Raw genomic sequence first — 20,663 nt, 5'->3', positions numbered from 1 at the left:
TATCAACTGAAGGCAGAATTTACATAAATAGAGGTGACTTCTCTGTTGAGGATTACCTCAACAAAATCAAGATGATTGTAGATCAGTTGGCTGCCATTGACTCTCCTTTGTCAGATGAAGACATATGTACGAAAAATGTTCAAGGACTTGGAGCAGAATACATGTTCATCACGGTGTATACTAGCATAGTTCTACGTCCAACCTTTGATTGACTGTATACAATGTTGTTGGAGCATGAGGCCATGTTCGATTTATCTTCTACGCCTCAAAAGGATGAGGTAAATCATGAGGTGATGGTTGTTGCCTGAGGATATATCGGCTTCTCTATATCTAGAGGAAGAAATCGGGGGTGTAGACGTAATTTTGGTAGTGGTTAAGGTACAAGCATTTTACCTACACCTTCCCAAAATAATTTGAATGTTGCATGCCAAATGTGTGGAAAGAAATGTCACATTGCCTCTAACTATTATTAGAGGTATGTTCCCACATATAGACCACCTACGGTGTCTATTTTATCTTATTTTCCTTCATTGGCCGCAACCAGGCAACTCATGGTTGGCTCACAATCGCGTATTCCAACTAATTTTATACAGAGTCCTTCCATTGCAGAAGTTCCATCGGTTATGCCTTCTTATGACATGGAAGCGGTCAATGTTGATTTTGGGCAAATGAATATTCAGCAACCTCATAATCTTACAGGCAACCTTTGAGCAGCGCATACTGGGGTATCTCATTCATTAGGGTCTCACCCAAGCTGGTTCATTGATTCCGGAGTAGCAAATCATGTCATTGAATATTCAGGTAAACTCTTTCATTTTGAACTTTATCATGGGAATGGACGTGTGATTACTGTAGATGAAAAACATCAGTGCATCACTCATGTGGGCAGTGCCACTATCCCTACTAGTAGGGGTCATCTTCCTTTATCGAACGTTTTTCTGGTTCTTAATCTTCAAAAAAATCTAATTTTTGTTTTTCAGTTATGTCCTGATACTAATTCTTGTATGCTTTTCTCTGTCTTTTGTTTCTGTGAAGAGCATTCACATGAATCAGATGCTTGTTGAGAGAAGAAAATGCGGGAATCTGTATCTACTTGATGAAGCCTCAAAATCATTTGCATGATTTTAGCTAGTTCTGCTTTGTCCACCTCTTCAAAATTCATTGCTAGTCATACTGTCAATATTTAGCATTGTAGATTAAGGCATTACAATTCCAGTTTTCTTGATAGTCTGTGTAATAAATGTCTCATTGATGTTAAAAAAATGTTTCTTCTTGTGTCAGTTATCATATTTGTAAGAGTCATGAACTTCATTTTTCAAGATCTAACAAAAGGACTTAATTTTCTTTTAAACTCATTTATTCTGATGTGCGGGGTCCTTCCTCTATTGTGTCTCTCTCAAAATCTAAATATTATTTGACCTTTATAGATGATTATAGTCGCTTGAAACAACTTTAACCATGATTATGATGCGAATTTAAAAGATGGTTTGTGGACAAAAGCCTTTCATACAATACTTAAATTAATAAACAGAATGCCTTTATCTACTCTGCTTACGGTTGTCAATGTTTTGTTCACATTGATAGTTCCATGAGAAACAAATTGTTTCCCAAGGCAACGGTTTGTCAGTTCATTGGCTATGATGATGAATTTATGGGTTATCGTTGTTTTGATCATGCTTTTAATAAAGTTGTCATCTCACTGCATGATGTTTTCCATGAAGATATATATGGCAGCCAGTAGAAATTATCTAATCCCAATCTTTTGTGGTTGTTTTGGCCTTCCCCTCATGTAGTATCAAGTTCAGGAAATTGTGATGTTATTGTGCCACCTTCGTCCAACACAGTTGTTGTACCTACTTCTCACAAACTAATGGCAGACCAGTTTCCGTCATTTGGTCAGGTTTACACTAAAAGAAAATAGGTACAACAGCCAACTGTATATCTTAAAACAGCAGCCAACAATGCCAACACATTGCAGCCACAAGATGTGGTACTTGTGCAGCAAAGTGTAGCTGACATTACTCCTATGTTAGATCAGCTGCAACAGCCCACAGAAACATATTTTAATCATCTAGCAGAGGCACCTTTAAATGCTAGTGTTTTGGCTGCAGTTCAATCTCAAATTCACGATAGTTCAGCCACGGGAACTTCAGCCGATGCTCCTATTCGTATGACTACTTGAACAAGAAATCCACCATCTAGATGAATAAGTTAGGAGTTCTTCTCTATAGATTTTTAAACATATGTTGCAGCTCTTGAACATGTTCAAGAACCTAGATCTTTTGCTGAGGCAAGTAAAGATTCTTGTTGGATAGAAGCAATGAATGATGAAATCATTGCACTCCATGAATGATATACATGGGAGGTCGTTTCCAGACCAACAAACAAGAATGTTGTTGGATGTCGTTAGGTATATAAGATCAAACAAAAATTTGATGGCAACATTGAACGATTTAAAGTCAAGCTTGTAGCTAAGAGTTACGCATCTTGGACTTTGATGAAACCTTCAATCTTGTGGTCAAAATGGGAACAATCTGGATTGTTCTATTATTAGCTGTGTTGCATGGATGGAGTCTATTTCAGCTAAATGTCAAAAATGTATTCTTGTACGGGGACTTGTGTGAAGAAGTTTATATGGAGCATTTGCCTGAATATTTAGAATGAGATCAAAACACCTTTGTGCTAAGATTGAAAAAGGCTATTTATGGCCTTAAACAGTCTTATCGAGCATGGTTTGACACTTTTAGTATTGTTGTAAGAACTCTTGGTTTTGAGAGAAGTCATTGTGACTATTCTTTATTCATGCAGAAGGTACAGTCTGACGTCACTATTCTCCTAGTCTATGTTGATGACATCATTGTTACAGAAAATAGTGATGAAATAATTAATCAATTAAAGTCATTATTGCATGGGAAGTTCCACGTGAAAGACTTTGGATCTTTTCAATTCTTTCTTGGAGTACAAGTGGACCATCAGCTAGATCGTCTTATTCTTTCTTAGCATAAGTATGCTCATGATATTTTGCAACGTAAGGGGATGTTATTCACTAGACCAGATTTAATTTTTATTGTAACTCGGGTATCTCAGTATATGTATTGGCCTCAAACGAAACACATGGAAGCAGTGAAACGAATTCTCCGGTATATCAAAGGTAATCTTTCTAATGGACTTGTTTATATGAAACCAGTTTATGTGAATACTCATTATTCTGTCAAAGTAATTGAGTATTTGGATGTTGATTGAGCTCATAATTCAATGACACGAAGATTTGTTACGGGTTATGGTGTTTTTTTAGGTTCTCATCTCGTCTCTTGGGCAAGCATGAAACAGAAAATCGTTGCTTGATCTAGCACCAAGGCTGAATATCGGGCTATGGCAGCTTTCACCGCTGAAATTATCTAGATTAAATACATACAATGCAGTTTATACCAACACATTTTCAGCTCCTTAGTATATTGTGACAACCGCAGTGCCATTTCCATCTCCACTAATCTAGTTCAGCATGGGAAAATAAAACATGTGGAGATAGATCAACACTTTATCAAAGAAAAAGTTGAATCCAAGGAGATCCATCCTATATTTATTTGGAGAGAAGATCAAGTGGCAGACTTGTTTATCAAGGCACTTCCAGTGAATCGATATTGGCATTTAAAATCCAAATTGTTTATGGTTTTTCAACATATCCAGTTTGAGGGGGCATATTAAGAATATGATTTTGGATCTGGATTTGGATCTGGATCCCTTCAAATGCAACATATTGTAAATACCCAATCCAGTTAAGGGTATTCTTGTATTTTCTCACACACCATAATATAAATACAGAAACATCACCCACAATGGGTAAGACGTCAATTGGGATTTCATCTTCTCTCTTTCCTCTCTCTCTCTCCTGTTTATTGCTTGTACAAGAAACCTATTCCCAAGGCATCTTCACATTTACATCACTCCAAGTTTGAAGGGGAGTGTCAAAACATATATGTAATTTAGCTTTTGTTTTCGTTTTGTTCTTTTCTACATAGTCTTATAGGTAAGGGGTAAACTTGTAAAATAGTTCTTTATGTTACTTTTCTTTTGTAACCCTTTAGAGAAGTCGACCCAAATATAAGAGGGCACTCTCTCATTCACACAGTTTAGAACGACATCGTTTGCTTTTTCAGATACCAGTGCTTTTATAACCATAGCTCTTCTCTTTCGATAAACCCTTATATTTCAACGACAACCAATAAGGTTATGCCCATAACATGGGACATTTTTTAGAAGTTCAACTCAATATTTTTTGTTCAAACACCATACACATCTTGCTAGATGTAACACTTATCTATCAAAGTTGGCTTATGTATCAACAGTTACAAGATTGCAGCATGCAAATTCCACATGCAAAATGGATTATCATGTTTCTGAATTAGGGTTTGAGATACACAATGTTAGTCCCTTAATATTCAAGAAAGAGATTCAGATATGACAGACCAATTATGAGTATAGTTCTAAAATATAAGTCATGATTCAAACAGATTATAGGTTGGGTTGTGCTAGTAGCATGAGCCAGTGCTGAGTTGTGACCACAGGTTATGAACTTTTGTTATGACTTGGCATTTCAAAAGAATGTTTTCAATTTTCGAGACCCAAGAAAGGTTACAGCTGATAATAGGTAGCAAGAAATATAAGATTTATTGTAAGAATTTTTGCACAGAAGAATAAGAACACACACTTCCATGAGCATGCAAGATTAAATTAAATTATGATCACCTATAAATATGTATGTTGCCTCTAATTTGTATGTTCAGATTTTGAATAAATGGTGTTGCCTTGAGTTCGAGTGTGGACCTGCTTTTCCAAGTATGTGTTTCATAGTATTTTAATATATTTTATTAGTTAAGTCCCATGTTAATGGTATGCATAGGGTATTACAGACATCAATTCTCATCTAATATGTTGTCTAACTCCACGCATCAACTTCATATTTAACAAAACATTTTTCATCATAAAACAGATGAAGCAGCAACACAAGCTGCATGACAAACGGAGAACTAGCCCTAACAAACTTAGCTCTGCATTGGGATTACTATCTTTTGCAAGTCTAAACAGCACACTTCAAAAAAAAACCAATGTACCAGACAACACAAGGATTACTTAAGGAAACTGTAAACTTCTGTCATCCTAATGCACAGTAAAATGAAGTTGTACCTGAAAGCAAATGAAACAAGAAGACCAGGTAGGAGGATGTCTCCGAAGCCAATCATATTATCACCACCCCATGGATCAAAAAATCGAGGAATTCTCAATAGCATAGGAATACTTTCACCACTGTTCTTATCACCTCGTGCAACCTATGCAATGACAAGGAAGAATATTTAGCAACTATAAAAATGTCATGGAATCCGAGACACAAGAAATAAAAAAGAATAACAATTTTATTAAACATACATGAAATCTAAATGCATTCTCATAATGCATTTGGCTAGATACAATAAACCCTACATAGCCATGAGCAAAAACAAGACATAAAAATAAAATATTTTATTAATGACAAATATTCACACAAATATACAAGTCAACCTCACTATAACACACACACACACACACTATATACATCCATCCTCTCTCACATATACAACAAAATGATGAGCAATATATAGAGGAAGACATGACGGTTAGTTTGACTAGTCAAACTAGCAGTTAGAACAAATCCTAATAGCTAGTTTGACTATTCAAACTACCCATTAAAGCAAATCCTAACGGCTAACTGTTACTTTGGTTATTCAAAAAATGACTAAAAAACAAAATATAAAATATTTAGTCATTTTAATAATGACTAAAAACTTATCTAACCTAAAGTATACCATAAGTATACTTACTAAACTAATAGGTATACCTAGAGTATACTATCTTAAAATACATGAAAAACATACCTAAAGTATACCATGAATACAACTCAAATTAAATGTACAAGAATACACATCAAAAGAAAGAAAGAAAATGCCTAAAATACACTAAGTGTACTTTTGGTATATACAAGACAAATACAACATAGGGAAATGCCACATATATCTTAACATAAAACTTTTTGGATTGTAGTATTTAGCATTGAAAGTCAAAGACACATAACATTTGGCATATGATTTAATCATACTACCATGTTGAAATTGACCTACATATATCATATTTATTAAAACATATAAACAAGATAATATAAAAAATTAAAAAAGATAAACAAAAGAAAAAAAATTGAATGCATTAAGAAACATATTTTTATATATTACAAGAAACATATAGGAAACCTTAAGCATCATGTATCTCAGACAATTTATCACCCCAAGTACTAAGCCCTCAACTACAGAGTTCATCTACCAAATTAGACTTGATGATGACAAGGAAGAAGACCAAGCCAACTGAATCACAATCAGAACTCTCCATGGTCTAGCAACCTGATGCTGGAAATTAAACCATCAGGAAGATTAGCCATTGAATACGATCTGGTTGCTTCAAGGTCTTTCCCTTTTTCTTTTTTGAGAGAAATGGTTCTCAATTCCCAAATCATGTGTTTTACCACTATTATTTAGTAGTATTGAAGAAAACTTATACAATGAAACAAGATAGAATATGCATTACACTGCTGTAAAACTTGTCAACAAGCAAAGTTGAGATCCTGAAAGCATGACCAGTAGATTGAATTGTTTGTACTGATATTCATGATAAGAGGTAAATGTGAAAATAATGCATGTTCCATTTTGATATGAAGCAGACAAACCCTTGACCAGTTATCTATAAATCTTAGTTTTTAATCAAATCATAACAATTTATTTATTCAGCTGACTTAACCAAAATCAACCATTCCTCGTATACTTATGATTTGGAAACCCATAAGAAATATCTATTGCTCTGAGCAGATCATAGTTAATCTCAACAAAACAAGATATTTTACAGGGCAAAATGTTGCTTTGCATAAACTTGAAAGTCAAAGGCATGTCCATTTTTTTTACTCAAAAGAAAAAAAGAAACTGGCAAGATTCCAAAAGCACACATTATAAAAACTGAAGTCTGGGATCCTTAGCTTATAGATGTTAACTCCATGTATATAGGACATTAACAAGTATCCCACATTTCTTTTTCTCAAACAGGACATAAAGTAGCATGATCACTCCCAAAATTAATTGTCACTACTAGAGCATTGTTAGGCTCTATATGGGAACTGGTAGTAGGAGGGGTTCATGCATTTGGAAAAGTGGCAGCTGCCAATTCCTGGATTTGGCAGCTACCACCTCTAGGAGGTGGTAATTACCAAATCCAATTTTTAGTGCAAATACAAGGGGAAGACAGTCTCACAGCCTTTCCCAAATGCATAAGCTACCTCCTCAACGTCATTCTCCCAAACAGCCACCACCAAGGTAGTTTGACCATATTTTTTCCAAATGTATGAATTCCCATCCCAGCTACCAGTTCCAAAACAGAGCCTTAATAAATTTATAAATAATACACATTAAAAAAGCACTTGAAGCACAACTGATAATGTGCTTTTACCTTTTATAAGAGTGCCCGTGGTGGCAACAGTTAGCGTAAGGGCCATATTTTAAATTTTGTTAGGGGAAAAAAGAGTCGCTAAAGTTAGCTGGCATTCACTATGCTTGATGTATTCTAACTAAGGTTGCAAACTTGCAAATGGATAGGATCTTGGATCCAAAAATACACTGGGAAGTAGGATTGGTTCGGATCCGGGACAGCCAAATTTTGCAAATTTGGCTTCCTGAATCCGACCCGTTTGCAACCCTAATTCTAGCATGTGTGCATGTCTGTGTTAAAAGGATGAAGTTTCCAATTGCAATTGCAGACAAGGCATCTATACAAAAAGTTGAAAAACTTTAACAGGTAGTGAAATTAAATATCATTGCTTACTGTTTCAAAAAACATTTGAAGGATAATTGTGGAAAGTGAGATTCCTTCAGAATTGGAAACAAATATATAATGAAGAGAAGGCCATCACGGAAAGGAGCTTCCTTTATAAATGAAAGAATGAAACAACAATTAGTGCAATGATCCAAAGACATCAAGTTAACAGAAAAAGCAGGGCAGGGAAATGAAACCACTTCCTGCACAATATAAGCCACCACACATTAAGGTTGTAAGTAGTGTATCGTGGTGTAGCGTATCATAAAAAAAACATATTTTTTTAATAAAAATTCAAAAAAATAAAGAAAAAACAGAAAAAATAACAAAAATTCTAAAAAAAATCATAACACATGGAACAATGATGAATTTCACAAAATACAACCATAAAATTACATATGAAGCATTTATGTCTCTATGAGCTACATACGAATAAGACATCATCAAACGTCAACTAATATAGATAATATTGCATGCATATCTCACAAGAACAATGCAAAATATTAAATGTCTTGCAATTAAGAACATGCCACAAGACTCATATTTTCATATTATATAAACAAAAACAAAAACAAAATAACCAAGTTTATGAACACTTAAGTGTTAAATAACCAAGTTTTTTGAAAATATAACCTCAAACATCACTATCATAATCATCATTATCTTCTTCTTTTCATCCTCCTTTGATATCCACATCGTCTACAATATACATGGGCTCTTCATCATCTACCTCCCTTGTGCACGAATCGGCACCCACATCGCTCTCACACCTCTTAGGGTGTGTGGGTTCTCCTTTAAAGGCCTCTACACAAATGAGAGAATTGTCCCTAGAGAGGTCTTTAAAACCCAAAACTAAAAAACTCGAGTTTTGGTCCTTTTAAAGTGCGCCAGACATGTATCAAACGATACAGCCGATACTGATACGATACACACTCGTATTGCGACACGAGTGTGTATCGTATCGAGTTAGGCCAGTGTGTATCGTATCGAGTTAGGCCATAGTTACAATATGTATCGCACGATACAGTATAATACTTACAACATTGGTCATAATGAATTTTTGGCACTAAAATAGACACCGACAATATTTTTGACATGCTTCTGTCAAACGAAAGGACAACCTGGAGAAAAAGAATGAGAAGATGAAGTTCAAGATCAAATTGGATCAGTCAGTTGTCTGATCCATAGTTGCTTCTAAATATGCATTTTCATAATATCTCAAATCCTCTTATCACCAAGTGTTTTTGTTTTCAGAGGGAAATATAATCCCAAATTTTTATTATCAGATAAAATTTTCACGCTGTCCGAACAACTTGATCCAAACTGACTATACACCAGATTTTTAAAAAAATCAATACCTTCTTTACATCTTATGCGTACTGGTCTAAAAGCATAATTGTTTAGATGAAAATAAAGAAGTACAGCCACTCAAACCCTTGACTATCATTCATGTCCATGAAGACATTTGGGCAACAGGACAAAGAGGAAGTGAGTGAAAGAGCAATGAAAAAAGAGGTAAGACTTACCGCAATCATTACACTTTGATGGAACAGAAGTGGTGATATGAAGACCCAGAAAATATCATAGGTGAAAGCACAGCATAAAAGTACTGAAGCGACCTGGAAAAAATATCTAATACATGTGAAACCAAAACGATAACAAACAGAAAAATAAAATAAAAAATGTATATATCATAGAAAACAATTTTACCTTAATGTTTGGCAAACGGGCCACTTGTAGAACACTTATCATCACAGAAATACCCTGCCATCAAGTAATTTTACCAATATTAGAAAAATGTGGATGAGATTTGTAACCATCTAGGCATAATTAACTTACATGACAACAATATAGATCTTATATAACATAGAAAAGAATTGGATAGGCCAAGTATGATGCGTGTATTTGGTGAGTAATTGCAAACTCAAACACCTACCAGGCTAGACCCAAAATCAAAGCACAACGATTCAGATCTCTAGGACTGTTTTATCATCAAAAAAAGAAAAAAAAGTAGAAGACTTCATTTCTTTCATATTAGAGAACCATTTTCTTTTAGAATTAAAAAACAAGACTAATTTTTCAAATTTTGTTCCCAACTTTATCTGATTTGGTTGAATTCACTCTTTGCTGATTTTGGGATTAGTGCAGCATTTACAGCCTTGTGTTTGATAAAACAGTGAAGTTCAACTAGACCAGGAAAAAAATTAAAATAAAGGAAAGCTTACTAGAACGTCTTGTCCAATCCAGGCATAAGATGCATGTTGGTTTGCCGCCCAGGATATAGCAAATGCTGCACAAAATGGTAAAACAACAATAGATAAAACCAGAACTTCACCAAATAGAGGAAGAGTAACTGTCTTCCGGCAACACCCTCCAAATATCCTGATGAAAGTAATTGAAAAGCAACAATGTCAGGAAAAAGCACTGACTGTATAAAATAGATCACAGACTCATGATGTACCTTGAAATTATTGCGACAAGGCATGTATGCATTCCCTAAAAAGGAAAAAGAAACAAATCTTAGACATTGCAAGTGCCAGTAGGAATCTATGTTGAAAGAAGTGTAAAATGAGGAACCATATGCAATCATCACCAATTAGCAATGCATCTGACACTACACAAATCTTTTCTAATATCAACTTTTTCTTCTCAGAATATAATACCTCTTACAACTAATAAAATAAGAGAGGATGTTATCAGAGATTTATCGAGGCACAAAGGACAGGGCTTCTATCACTAGAAACTTTGATCATAGGCAATCTCTATAAACGCTGAAGGCTAAAGCTAGAGCTGATATGGGTACCTCTGCTCTATCCCTTCATACTTCATGTCTTCCAACCAGTTATTGATTCACTTCTATACATGTCCATTTTTTAGCAGCCTTTTATTTTATAATTTTCTGGCTTAAGTGCACAACCGTTCTTGGTGAACCTGCAGTTGATTCTACCACCGAGCATAAATGCATCTTGCCATTACTCAGTTCAGTGGCCAATAAACCTTTTTTTTTCCTTCTTAAGATGGGGTTAAGGTACTTGAATTTCCCCTCAAGAAAGGTATAGTTTATGCCATTAATGATGGTCGTCTTGATTACGAAATACCGTCCCACATGTTAACATAGATTAGGTCACAACAGAGTCGCATGAGGATCTCAGTAAAATGAATACATTGTGACCATTTACTGAATAAATTATTGAGATGTGATTGGGACGTCACTTGGGTCAGGATTGATTCAAAACCAGAGTTACCGAAAGCACCATAGGGAGTGGGGAAGCGCGCTCCCGCGAAGCACATTTCGGAAGCGCAAAACGTTTGAGCTTTCGAAACACACTGGGAAGCACAAAAAAAAATTAGGAAGTGTGCTTCCCATTTAGGAGAAACATGTTAGAAAACAACGGGTTCGATAATGAACCCATAAATGCACACTAAAGGTGCAATACACAAACCTACTAAGGGGCAACCAAAAGCACATAAAGTGTTAAACCCATAAACCCACAAAGGGGTTAAGCCAAAAGGCTAAAAGAATATCTCTTTATTATGAAAAATAAGATAAAAACCAGGGTTACCGGAAGCGCCTAGCTAAAAGGGGAAGCGCGCTTCGGAAGCGCGAAACGTCGCGCTTCCGAAGCGTGGGGGGAAGCGTCCCCCTTTTTTGGGAAGCGCGCTTCCCTTTAATGGGGGACGCGCTTCCCTTTAATGGGAAGCACGCTTCCCATCACGCTTCCCCCACGCTTCCCCCTCGCTTCCCCAACGTTTCCCCCTCGCTTCCCCCTCGCTTCTCCTGTTTTTTCAATTTTTTGTGTTTTTTAATTTTTTATTTTTATTTTTTCGCTTCCCCCTCGCTTCCGAGACGCTTCCTAGGTCGCTTCCGAGACGCTTCCTAGGTCGCTTCCGAGGCGCTTCCCGAATCGGTCCTAAGTGGTCCCACGCTTCCCCGCTTCCTAAAATTTTGAAAGTGCCTCGCTTCCCGCTCCCGCTTCCCGTATCGCTTCCCGCTCCCGCTTCCTCAACTGGCAACCATGGTAAAAACCCTTTTACAATGGAGCTAAAGCTTTTGGGGAGCCTCCCTAGGTGGCGCAAACCACAAAAATAAAAAAGGAAAAATAAAAAATAAAAAAAAATTACAATCATATTCCAAATAAAATATGCATAAAAATAAGTGAAATGACTAAACTACCCCTACAGCTAATAATAGAGAAATATATATTTTATATATATAATTAGGAAGATACATATACATATACACCATATATGTATATGTATCATCCTTTATATATATAAAATATATATATAATTACAATGATTGAAGAATACATTTTAACACCTCCCCTCAAACTTTGCGTGGGGGAACGAAAAGATTGAAGAATATAAGAGGAAGAAACTCAAGGCTCCAAGAGTCTTCAGTAAGGATGTCATTGAAATTTGCAAATGTCTTCCTCCAATTGTCTTTAATGGTGAGAACCTTTCATTATTTATCCAAGGTACTTCTTTTCATCTCATCTTAACAATCATGTGGAACAAACCAAGAAAAGGTCCAAGTAAAAGATATCTTTGCACTTTAATCAAGTGGAATATTCCAAACAAGATGAATCATCCAAGAAACAATGGTGCAAAAAGATATTCTATGCATAATGAAAGCATAACTATTTTATTTAAAACACAGGATTCGTCAGGACAAGATAATTATTTATGCATGCAACATGATTTTAGAAGACCAACTTTCAAAATCATATACTTAAAAAGTAATGAGAAAATTTTAAAGTGTATGCGAAAATGTATAATAAGAATGTTTAATGCATTCATACAATTCAATGACGAACAACCAAGAAGCCATAATAAAGAATATTGAAATAATTCATGAAGGGTCAACATAAAGAGCCTTCAAAGAGCCAACTCATAAGAAAATATATGAATTTTAATCAAGTGAGAGCTTAAAAAGACATTATGAGCATATGCATATTGAATCAACACTTAAAATAATCATTAATGAGCATGCTTAAATCATACTTTAATCAAGTAATATTACTTGAGCTTACAAGATAGGAAAACAAGTGTTATTGATTTGAGCAATTTTCTTGAAGGCGATTTCACAAAGGAAATGCTCAAGAGCATGTGATAAAAGAGAGTGTATAAAACACAAGAGTTCAAAAGTTTTAAGTCTACTTATGAGACAAAACAATCAAAATATATTCTTTGATTTGAACAACATGTGCACGTAGCAATTATGCTATAAAAAGAATGAGTTAGAAAAACTCATATCAAAACCAAATTTCAAATTCCCATAAATATGCAATTTTGTAAATATCAACAATAGCTTATCCACTACAAGCAACCACCTCATTAGTCCTCCAAAACCCATAAATCAAGTGTATAAGCTACTAGAACAAGAACATAATCATAATGTCATTAAAAGCCAAAGACACACACAAAGGTGTATGTAAAACACCTCTTGTCTACATGTAATAATACTTAAAATGAGTGTATCAGCGACTAGAACAAGAGAATAAATGCTAACATGGACTAAAAACATCTCTTGTCTACATAAAATAACACTAAAAAACAAGCATGTTTACCTACTAAAACAAGAGTATCAAGCCAACCATGGGCTAAAACACACACGAAGGTGTGACAATACATCTCTTGTCTACATAAAATGACACTTGAAATGAGTGAAAGAAGTCAACCATGGGCACATCGCTTAGCGACTAGAACAAGGACACAAATACCAACATGGACTAAAATCATACGCAATGGTGTGAATCAACGTGCCTTGTCTACATACAATGACACTTAAGACAAGTGTGTTGAGCTACTAGACCAAGAGAACAAAGTCAACAAAGGGCTAAAAACACACACAAAGGTGTGAACAATATGTCTTGTCTACATATAATGACACTTAGATAAGGGGCATAAAAGAAGAAGACACTTGAGGCAATAAAGCTTGTAATGAAAATACAATTAAAGAACATCAATTTCTCAATATACCTTGAAACACTAAGGTTTCAAACTTTAGACATCTATCACAGGCATACATAATTAAAAACATTCATAAAAACAACGGCCAAAAAAAACAAATGAGTGACACACTCATAATTAGATATCTCAAAATAAGTCATTTTAGAGTCAAACTACAAGTTGACAATCTAAAATGACATAACACGAGGTGCTCATAACTCACATCGATAAACATCTCTAATATAATAATAACAAGGCCAAAAAGGATTGATGCATCATATAACAACTTGTGATGGACAAAATAAGTGTCATAAAAGGCAAAAATACTCTTTCAAAAACATAATGACATAAAGAAATTCTTGGGATAATCAAGAGAAGAAAACCAAGTTCTTAATAAAGAAATCACAAGAACCATAACAGTTCACAAAGAGAGCTTTAACACAATACCCAAAGAAAGAATATTCAAAAGTACTTGAAAATTTATAAAATTGGGATTAAATCCCATACAAGTTTTAATATTCCTTAATGAGATATGTGGAAACATATTACAATGTCTTATAATGATTAAACAAAAGAGTCAATATCCAAGTCCATTACACTTCACAAAAAAAAATGTGCACAAAAGCTTCACAATGTAAAAATGTCTACGAAGAGACAATACACATGCAAGCACAAAAGCTTTACAAAAGATGTGCACAAAGGCACTCACACAACACTTGAACAAATACGCACAAAGGCATAAACATAGCAAACATGCACTAAGGCATCTATTTCATAGAAAAGAAGGAATGCATACAAGCGCAAATACTTGAGAAACAAATGTGCACAAAATACGTAAAATACACAAACGTGAGCAAGCATGCACTTAAGGCATGCACTTCATAAAAAAGCAATGATTGAGACTCTCAAGCTTTAATTATGCAACTATATGCTTAACAAATGCAATTTAAGACAAATGAGACTATATTATGGCCAACGTAGACATCCTTTAAAAGAAGAGATACAATCAAGAGGTTTTGAAACCTTATGTGAATTATAAAGTTGCATCATTAGAAGAAAATCAAAACTAATGAAATCTTTTATACAAAAAGATGCAATAGACACACTATGCATATTAAGATTCTATATAGTGTGGGAAGTTCTTTTAAAAGATCTTTCTTAATGAACACAATGGTTCATACAACATATTTATCACAAAAAAAAATTCAAAATTCTTTAAATAAACCAAAAACTCCGCCTGTGTATAACTGTTTAGTTATACACTGCCGGTCCCAAGCCCGGATAAAGGAGGAGGGTTGCGGTAGGCCTGTGACAGCCAGCATAAAAACTTTGTCATACCCTATGAAAATGAACCAATATGAGAATTTCGTTGGGGCGTTCCCAACTGAGCAACGCGTTGTACTCTCTAGGCCCGGAGGCAGTGATAAATGGGCAAGGGTTGCTAGGTCGTCGCCCAGAAGCGACGCGTCACACCGGCGCCCGGGTGTGGTGTCAAATAGGCAAGGGTTCCCTCACTTTGTTGGACGGGTGGGGGTAAAGAAGTTAGTCCAAGACCATAAAATTAGGTTAGCCACTTGGAACATAGGGTCTTTAACTGGTAAGTTGGTAGAGTTAGTAGATGTTATGTGTAGGAGAAAGATTGATATTTTATGTCTTCAAGCGACCAAATGGGTAGGTGAGAAAACAAAAGTGATAGAACCTTGGGATATAAGATTTGGTATACAGGAATAAATAGGAATAGGAATGGAGTAGGGATTATTATGAGTCGTCAGTTTATAGATAATGTAGTTGAGGTCCGTAGGAAGGGTGATAGAATTTTACTTATTAAATTAGTATTAGGTACGGATATTATTAATATTATTAGTGTTTATGCACCTCAAGTAGGTTTAGATGATTCCATTAAGCATCAATTTTGGGAAGATTTAGATGGAGTAGTACAAGGGATATCTTATGGAGAAAAGCTTTTCATCGGCGGTGACCTTAATGGACATGTAGGCATTAGTAGGGATGGATTTGAGAGTATCCATGGAGGCTATGGTATAGGAGAAAGAAATGAAAGTGGAGAAAGGATTTTAGATTTTTGTTTGTCCTATGATATGATCTTAGCAAACACTTGGTTTAGGAAGAGGGAGTCTCACCTAGTAACATTTAAAAGTGGGGTTAATACGAGTCAGGTAGATTTTTTCCTACTTAGAAAGAGAGATAGGAGTTGTTGCATCGATTGTAAGGTTATACCGGGAGAAAGTGTAGCTACACAACATAGAGTTTTAATTTTAGATCTTAGAATTAGACAATGCCGCAAAAGGGATAGACATAGGATAGATCCTAGAATTAAGTGGTGGGCACTGAAAGGAGCTAAACAAGGAATGTTTGTAGAGCAGGTAGTTAAGGAAGTTGATTGGTGTCTCGAGGAGGATTCAGAATCAATGTGGAATAAGATAGCGGGTGGCATGAGAAAAGTGGCTAAGGAGGTATTGGGTGAGTCTAAAGGCGGTGCACCACTAGGGAAGGATACATCATGGTGGAACGAGGATGTCAAATTAGCTATTAAGTTTAAAAGAGAGTGTTATAGAAATCTAAGAGTCGTGATAAAGAGAATTTGGAGAAGTATATGTTAGCAAAGAAGGAAGCTAAAAAAATTGTTCGAAACGCGAGGGCTAAGGTATATAAGGAGGTTTATGACAAGTTGGATACCAAAGAAGGCGAGAAGGATATTTATAGGCTTGCAAAGATGAGAGATAGAAAATCGAAGGATTTGGGTATGGTTAGATGTATCAAAGATGAAACGCAAAGGGTTTTAGTCAAAGATAAGGAGATTAAGGAGAGATGGAAAGATTATTTTGATAAGCTATTTAATGATAGTCATGCTCAAGATCTTGGAGACTTCTCCATTCCTTTTCATGAGATAAATCGTGACTTCATGCGCAAGATTCAAAAGAAAGAAATTGCAGAGGCTTTGAAGAAAATGAAATCAAGAAGGGCAGTTGGCTTAGATGGTATACCTATCGAGGCTTGGAAATGCTTGGGAGAGAAAGGTTTAGAATGGTTGACAAATCTTTTTAACTTGATTTGGCGAACAAATAAGATGCCTAATGAGTGGAGGAAGAGTACTTTGGTGCCTTTATATAAGAATAAGGGTGATATACAAGATTGCACAAACTATCGTGGTATAAAACTCATGAGTCATACTATGAAACTTTGGGAGAGGGTGATTGAGTCTAGGTTGAGGAAGGTTGTCATGATATCGGAGAATCAATTTGGTTTTATGCCTGGAAGATCAACTATGGAAGCTATACATCTCCTTAGACAACTTATTGAAAGATATAGAGAGAGGAACAAAGATTTGCATATGGTTTTTATTGATTTAGAGAAGGCATACAATAGAGTACCTAGGGACGTTCTCTGGTGGACAATGATGAAGAAAGGTGTTTCTCTCAAGTACATTAGTATAATTAAAGATATGTATGAAGGAGTAGTAACCAATGTCCGTACTTGTGGATGAGTGACAACCAATTTTCCGATAACGGTTGGGTTACATCAAGGATCTGCTTTAAGCCCTTTCCTATTTGCGATAGTGATGGATGAGCTTACGAGATCAATTCAAGAAAATGTACCGTGGTGTATGTTGTTTGCTGATGATATTGTTTTGATTGATGAGTCTAGAGCTGAGGTTAATGCTAAGTTAGAATTATGGAGACAGACATTGGAAGCTAGAGGTTTTAAGTTGAGTAAGAGTAAGACTGAATATATGGAATGTCGGTTTAGTAAGCAACGAAGTAGTGATGGGAGTGTAGTGAAGCTTGGTGAGCAAGATATACCGGTGAATGATTATTTCAAATATTTGGGATCCATCATTCAAAAGTATGGAGAAATTGATGGAGATGTAAATCATAGGATAAAGGTTGGGTGGATGAAATGGAAAAGTGCTACTGGAGTGCTGTGCGATCGTAGAATGCCATTGCGGTTGAAGGGAAAGTTTTATAGGACGACTATTAGACCCGCTTTACTATATGGTACGGAATGTTGGGCTGCCAAGAGACATCATATTCAAAAAATGAGTGTAGCTGAGATGCGGATGCTTAGATGGATGTGTGGAAATACAATAAAAGATAAGATTCGGAACGAGGAGATACGTAAGAAGGTAGGTGTTGCACCCATTGAAATAAGATGCGAGAGAATCGTTTACGGTGGTTTGGACATATTCGGCGAAGGCCTAATGATGCTCCAGTTAGAAGGTTGGAGAAATGGGAAAATATATTAGTTAAAAGAGGTCGGGGTAGGCCTAGGAAGACTTGGATGGAGATGATAGGAAAGGATATGAATGCTTTGAACCTCACCGAGGACATGGCATTGGATAGAAATGATTGGAGGAAAAGGATTCATGTGGAAGACCCAAAATGAATTTCTTTTTTGGTTCATATCGCTGACCCCAATTGTTTTAGGATGAAGGCGTAGTTGTTGTTGTTTGTTGTTGTATAAATAAACCAAAAACATTGAAAGACCTTTAGGAGTTCTCACAAATAGTTATCATTAACAAGAACTACTTAGGATTTATAAAAAAGTGAACAACAAAGATTTAGATATGAAAAATTCTCATACAAGAATTATATCAATTTTTCACAAAAAATGCACTAAAATCCATAAACAAGAAAGGACCTCAAAACAAATTAGGCTTCATATGAGAGTCAAGAGCTTTTTAAGCAAAGATCATTAATTTAGCAAGAAAACATATATAATTTTAGAAGTTAACTTATAGGTCAATCATGAAACAATTATGTAAAAAATCATAAATCTCACATAATTGAAGACAATTTTGAAAAACATAAATTACTATTATATGTGATGGGTAATCGATGAATGCGTAGAGAAGTATGTGAATTATCACAATCCTTCATATACAAAAAAATTTCAATCTCATCCAAACTTTCTTTAAGAACTTATTACACATACAAAAGATTTTTATCACAACCCTGTATGCTTATTTATATAAAAATCTCTAAAAAACATTCGTGTATAAATACAATGCTAAGAAGTGTGCAAAAGGGCACAAGGAGAACTCTCACAAGTGCAGAAAGGCACGGATACATATGCACAAAGACATGAAAAATATGAACTTCAAGCTTTTAATACTTGAAGTCAACATAATAGAAAACACCTAAAGCCATACGAGTTCAAGTAGGATTGACATCATATTTAAAAATATAATATACGACCCATTTTTTAGCAATCATATATTTGAAAAACAAACAAGTTTACCAAATTTAAAAGGAGATATTTTAAAAAATGCGAACACGTGAAATGTGAAATGTGAAAAGAAAGGATTCAACTATCATAAACACTAAATATACAAAATATATACAAGAACAATAGTTTCATAATGCATAATACTTTAAGAAAAGGAATACGTACCAAATAACTTCAAAAAAAGAGAAGAACAATTAATACTTCACCATTTCTTGAGTGACATGCTTTCTGATGCACCAAAAGACAACCCGATCGTAACCTTGCTTTGATACCATGTTAGAAAACAACGGGTACGATAATGAACCCATAAATGTACACTAAAGGTGCAAATACACAAACCCACTAAGAGGCAACCAAAAGCACATAAAGTGCTAAACCCACAAAGGGGTTAAGCCAAAAGGCTAAAAGAATATCTATTTATTATGAAAAATAGGATAAAAAACCTTTTACAATGGAGCTAAAGCTCCTTCAAGAATATCGAATTACAAGAGGGAGACCCCTATTTATAATACAAGAGAGGAGCCACATAGAGAGCTCCCAAAGGAGTCGTTGGGAGCCCCCAACGGTCTCATTTGTGACCGTTGGGGGCTCCTCCAACGACTCTTTTGGGGAGCCTCCCTAGGTGGCGCAAACCACAAAAAGGAAAAAGGAAAAATAAAAAATAAAAAGAAAATTACAATCATATTCCAAATGGAATGTGCGTAAAAATAAGTGAAATGACTAAACTACCCCTATGGTTAATAATAGAGAAATATATATCTTATATATATATATAATTAGGAAGATACATATACATATATACCATATATGTATATGCATCATCCTTTATATATATATATATATATATATATATATATATATATATATATATATATATATATAATTACAATGATTGAAGAATACATTTTAACAAAGCAGACTTTCCCTTTTTTCATTTTTTTTGTATTTTTATTTTTTCGCTTACCCCTCACTTCCTAGGTCGCTTCAGAGACGATTCTTAGTTCGCTTCTAAGTCGTCCTACGCTTCCTGCTTCCTAAAATTTTGAAAGTGTCTCGCTTCCCGAATTGTTTCCGGCTCTCACTTCCTCGACTGACAACTCTATTCAAAACCAATGTGAGTCTGACTCGGGTCCATGATAAAGTATAAACCCGATGGCTCAATAGAAAGATACAAAGTTAGGCTTGTGGTAAAAGGTTATACTCAAGAGTATGGACTATTAGATTGATTTTGTCCCTTGCAGATGATTACAGTTGGCTTCTAAATCAGTTAGATGTAAAGAATGCATTCATGCATGGTAACATTAAAAAAGAAGTATATATATGTAGCAGCCCATGGTATATGGTGTTGAATCTGAAGTAAATTGAAGAGAGTGATATGTGGTTTGAAACAAGCCTCTAGGTCTTAGTTTGAGAGTTTTTCATTGGAGATTCAAACACATGACTTTCAGAAGTCTCCACTTGACCATTCTCTTTTATTTATAAGAAGAAAGGAAGAATTACTCTCTTTCTCATTTACGTTAGTGACAGGGAATTCTGAAGAGCATATTAAAGAAGTCAAGCTCTTTGTATGAAATTTCAGATGAAGG

At 35.1% G+C, this 20,663-nt stretch overlaps 1 protein-coding gene across 3 annotated transcripts in view; it reads right to left on the bottom strand.

Annotated features, from left to right (window-relative positions):
- Positions 1-20,663, bottom strand: part of LOC149811576 (signal peptide peptidase-like 2) — a 96,592-nt gene that overhangs the window by 31,170 nt on the left and 44,759 nt on the right. For all 3 annotated transcript variants that reach the window (XR_016428511.1, XR_016428512.1, XM_089993113.1), the window contains exons 7-11: positions 10,343-10,377; positions 10,107-10,263; positions 9,592-9,645; positions 9,408-9,500; positions 5,185-5,327 (exon numbers count right to left, since the gene is read on the bottom strand). Coding sequence is in view for 1 of the 3 variants with exons in the window: in XM_089993113.1 (XP_089849239.1) it covers positions 5,185-5,327; positions 9,408-9,500; positions 9,592-9,645; positions 10,107-10,263; positions 10,343-10,377 (482 nt within the window). In the remaining 2 variants the exon portion in view is untranslated. The remainder of the gene's footprint in view (positions 1-5,184; positions 5,328-9,407; positions 9,501-9,591; positions 9,646-10,106; positions 10,264-10,342; positions 10,378-20,663) is intronic.

This window comes from Nuphar pumila, chromosome 17, assembly GCF_984573655.1.
Source record: "Nuphar pumila chromosome 17, dmNupPumi1.hap1.1, whole genome shotgun sequence".
In the NCBI taxonomy this organism is placed as follows: Eukaryota; Viridiplantae; Streptophyta; class Magnoliopsida; order Nymphaeales; family Nymphaeaceae; genus Nuphar; species Nuphar pumila.
This window is presented reverse-complemented; position numbering and strand designations above follow the sequence as displayed.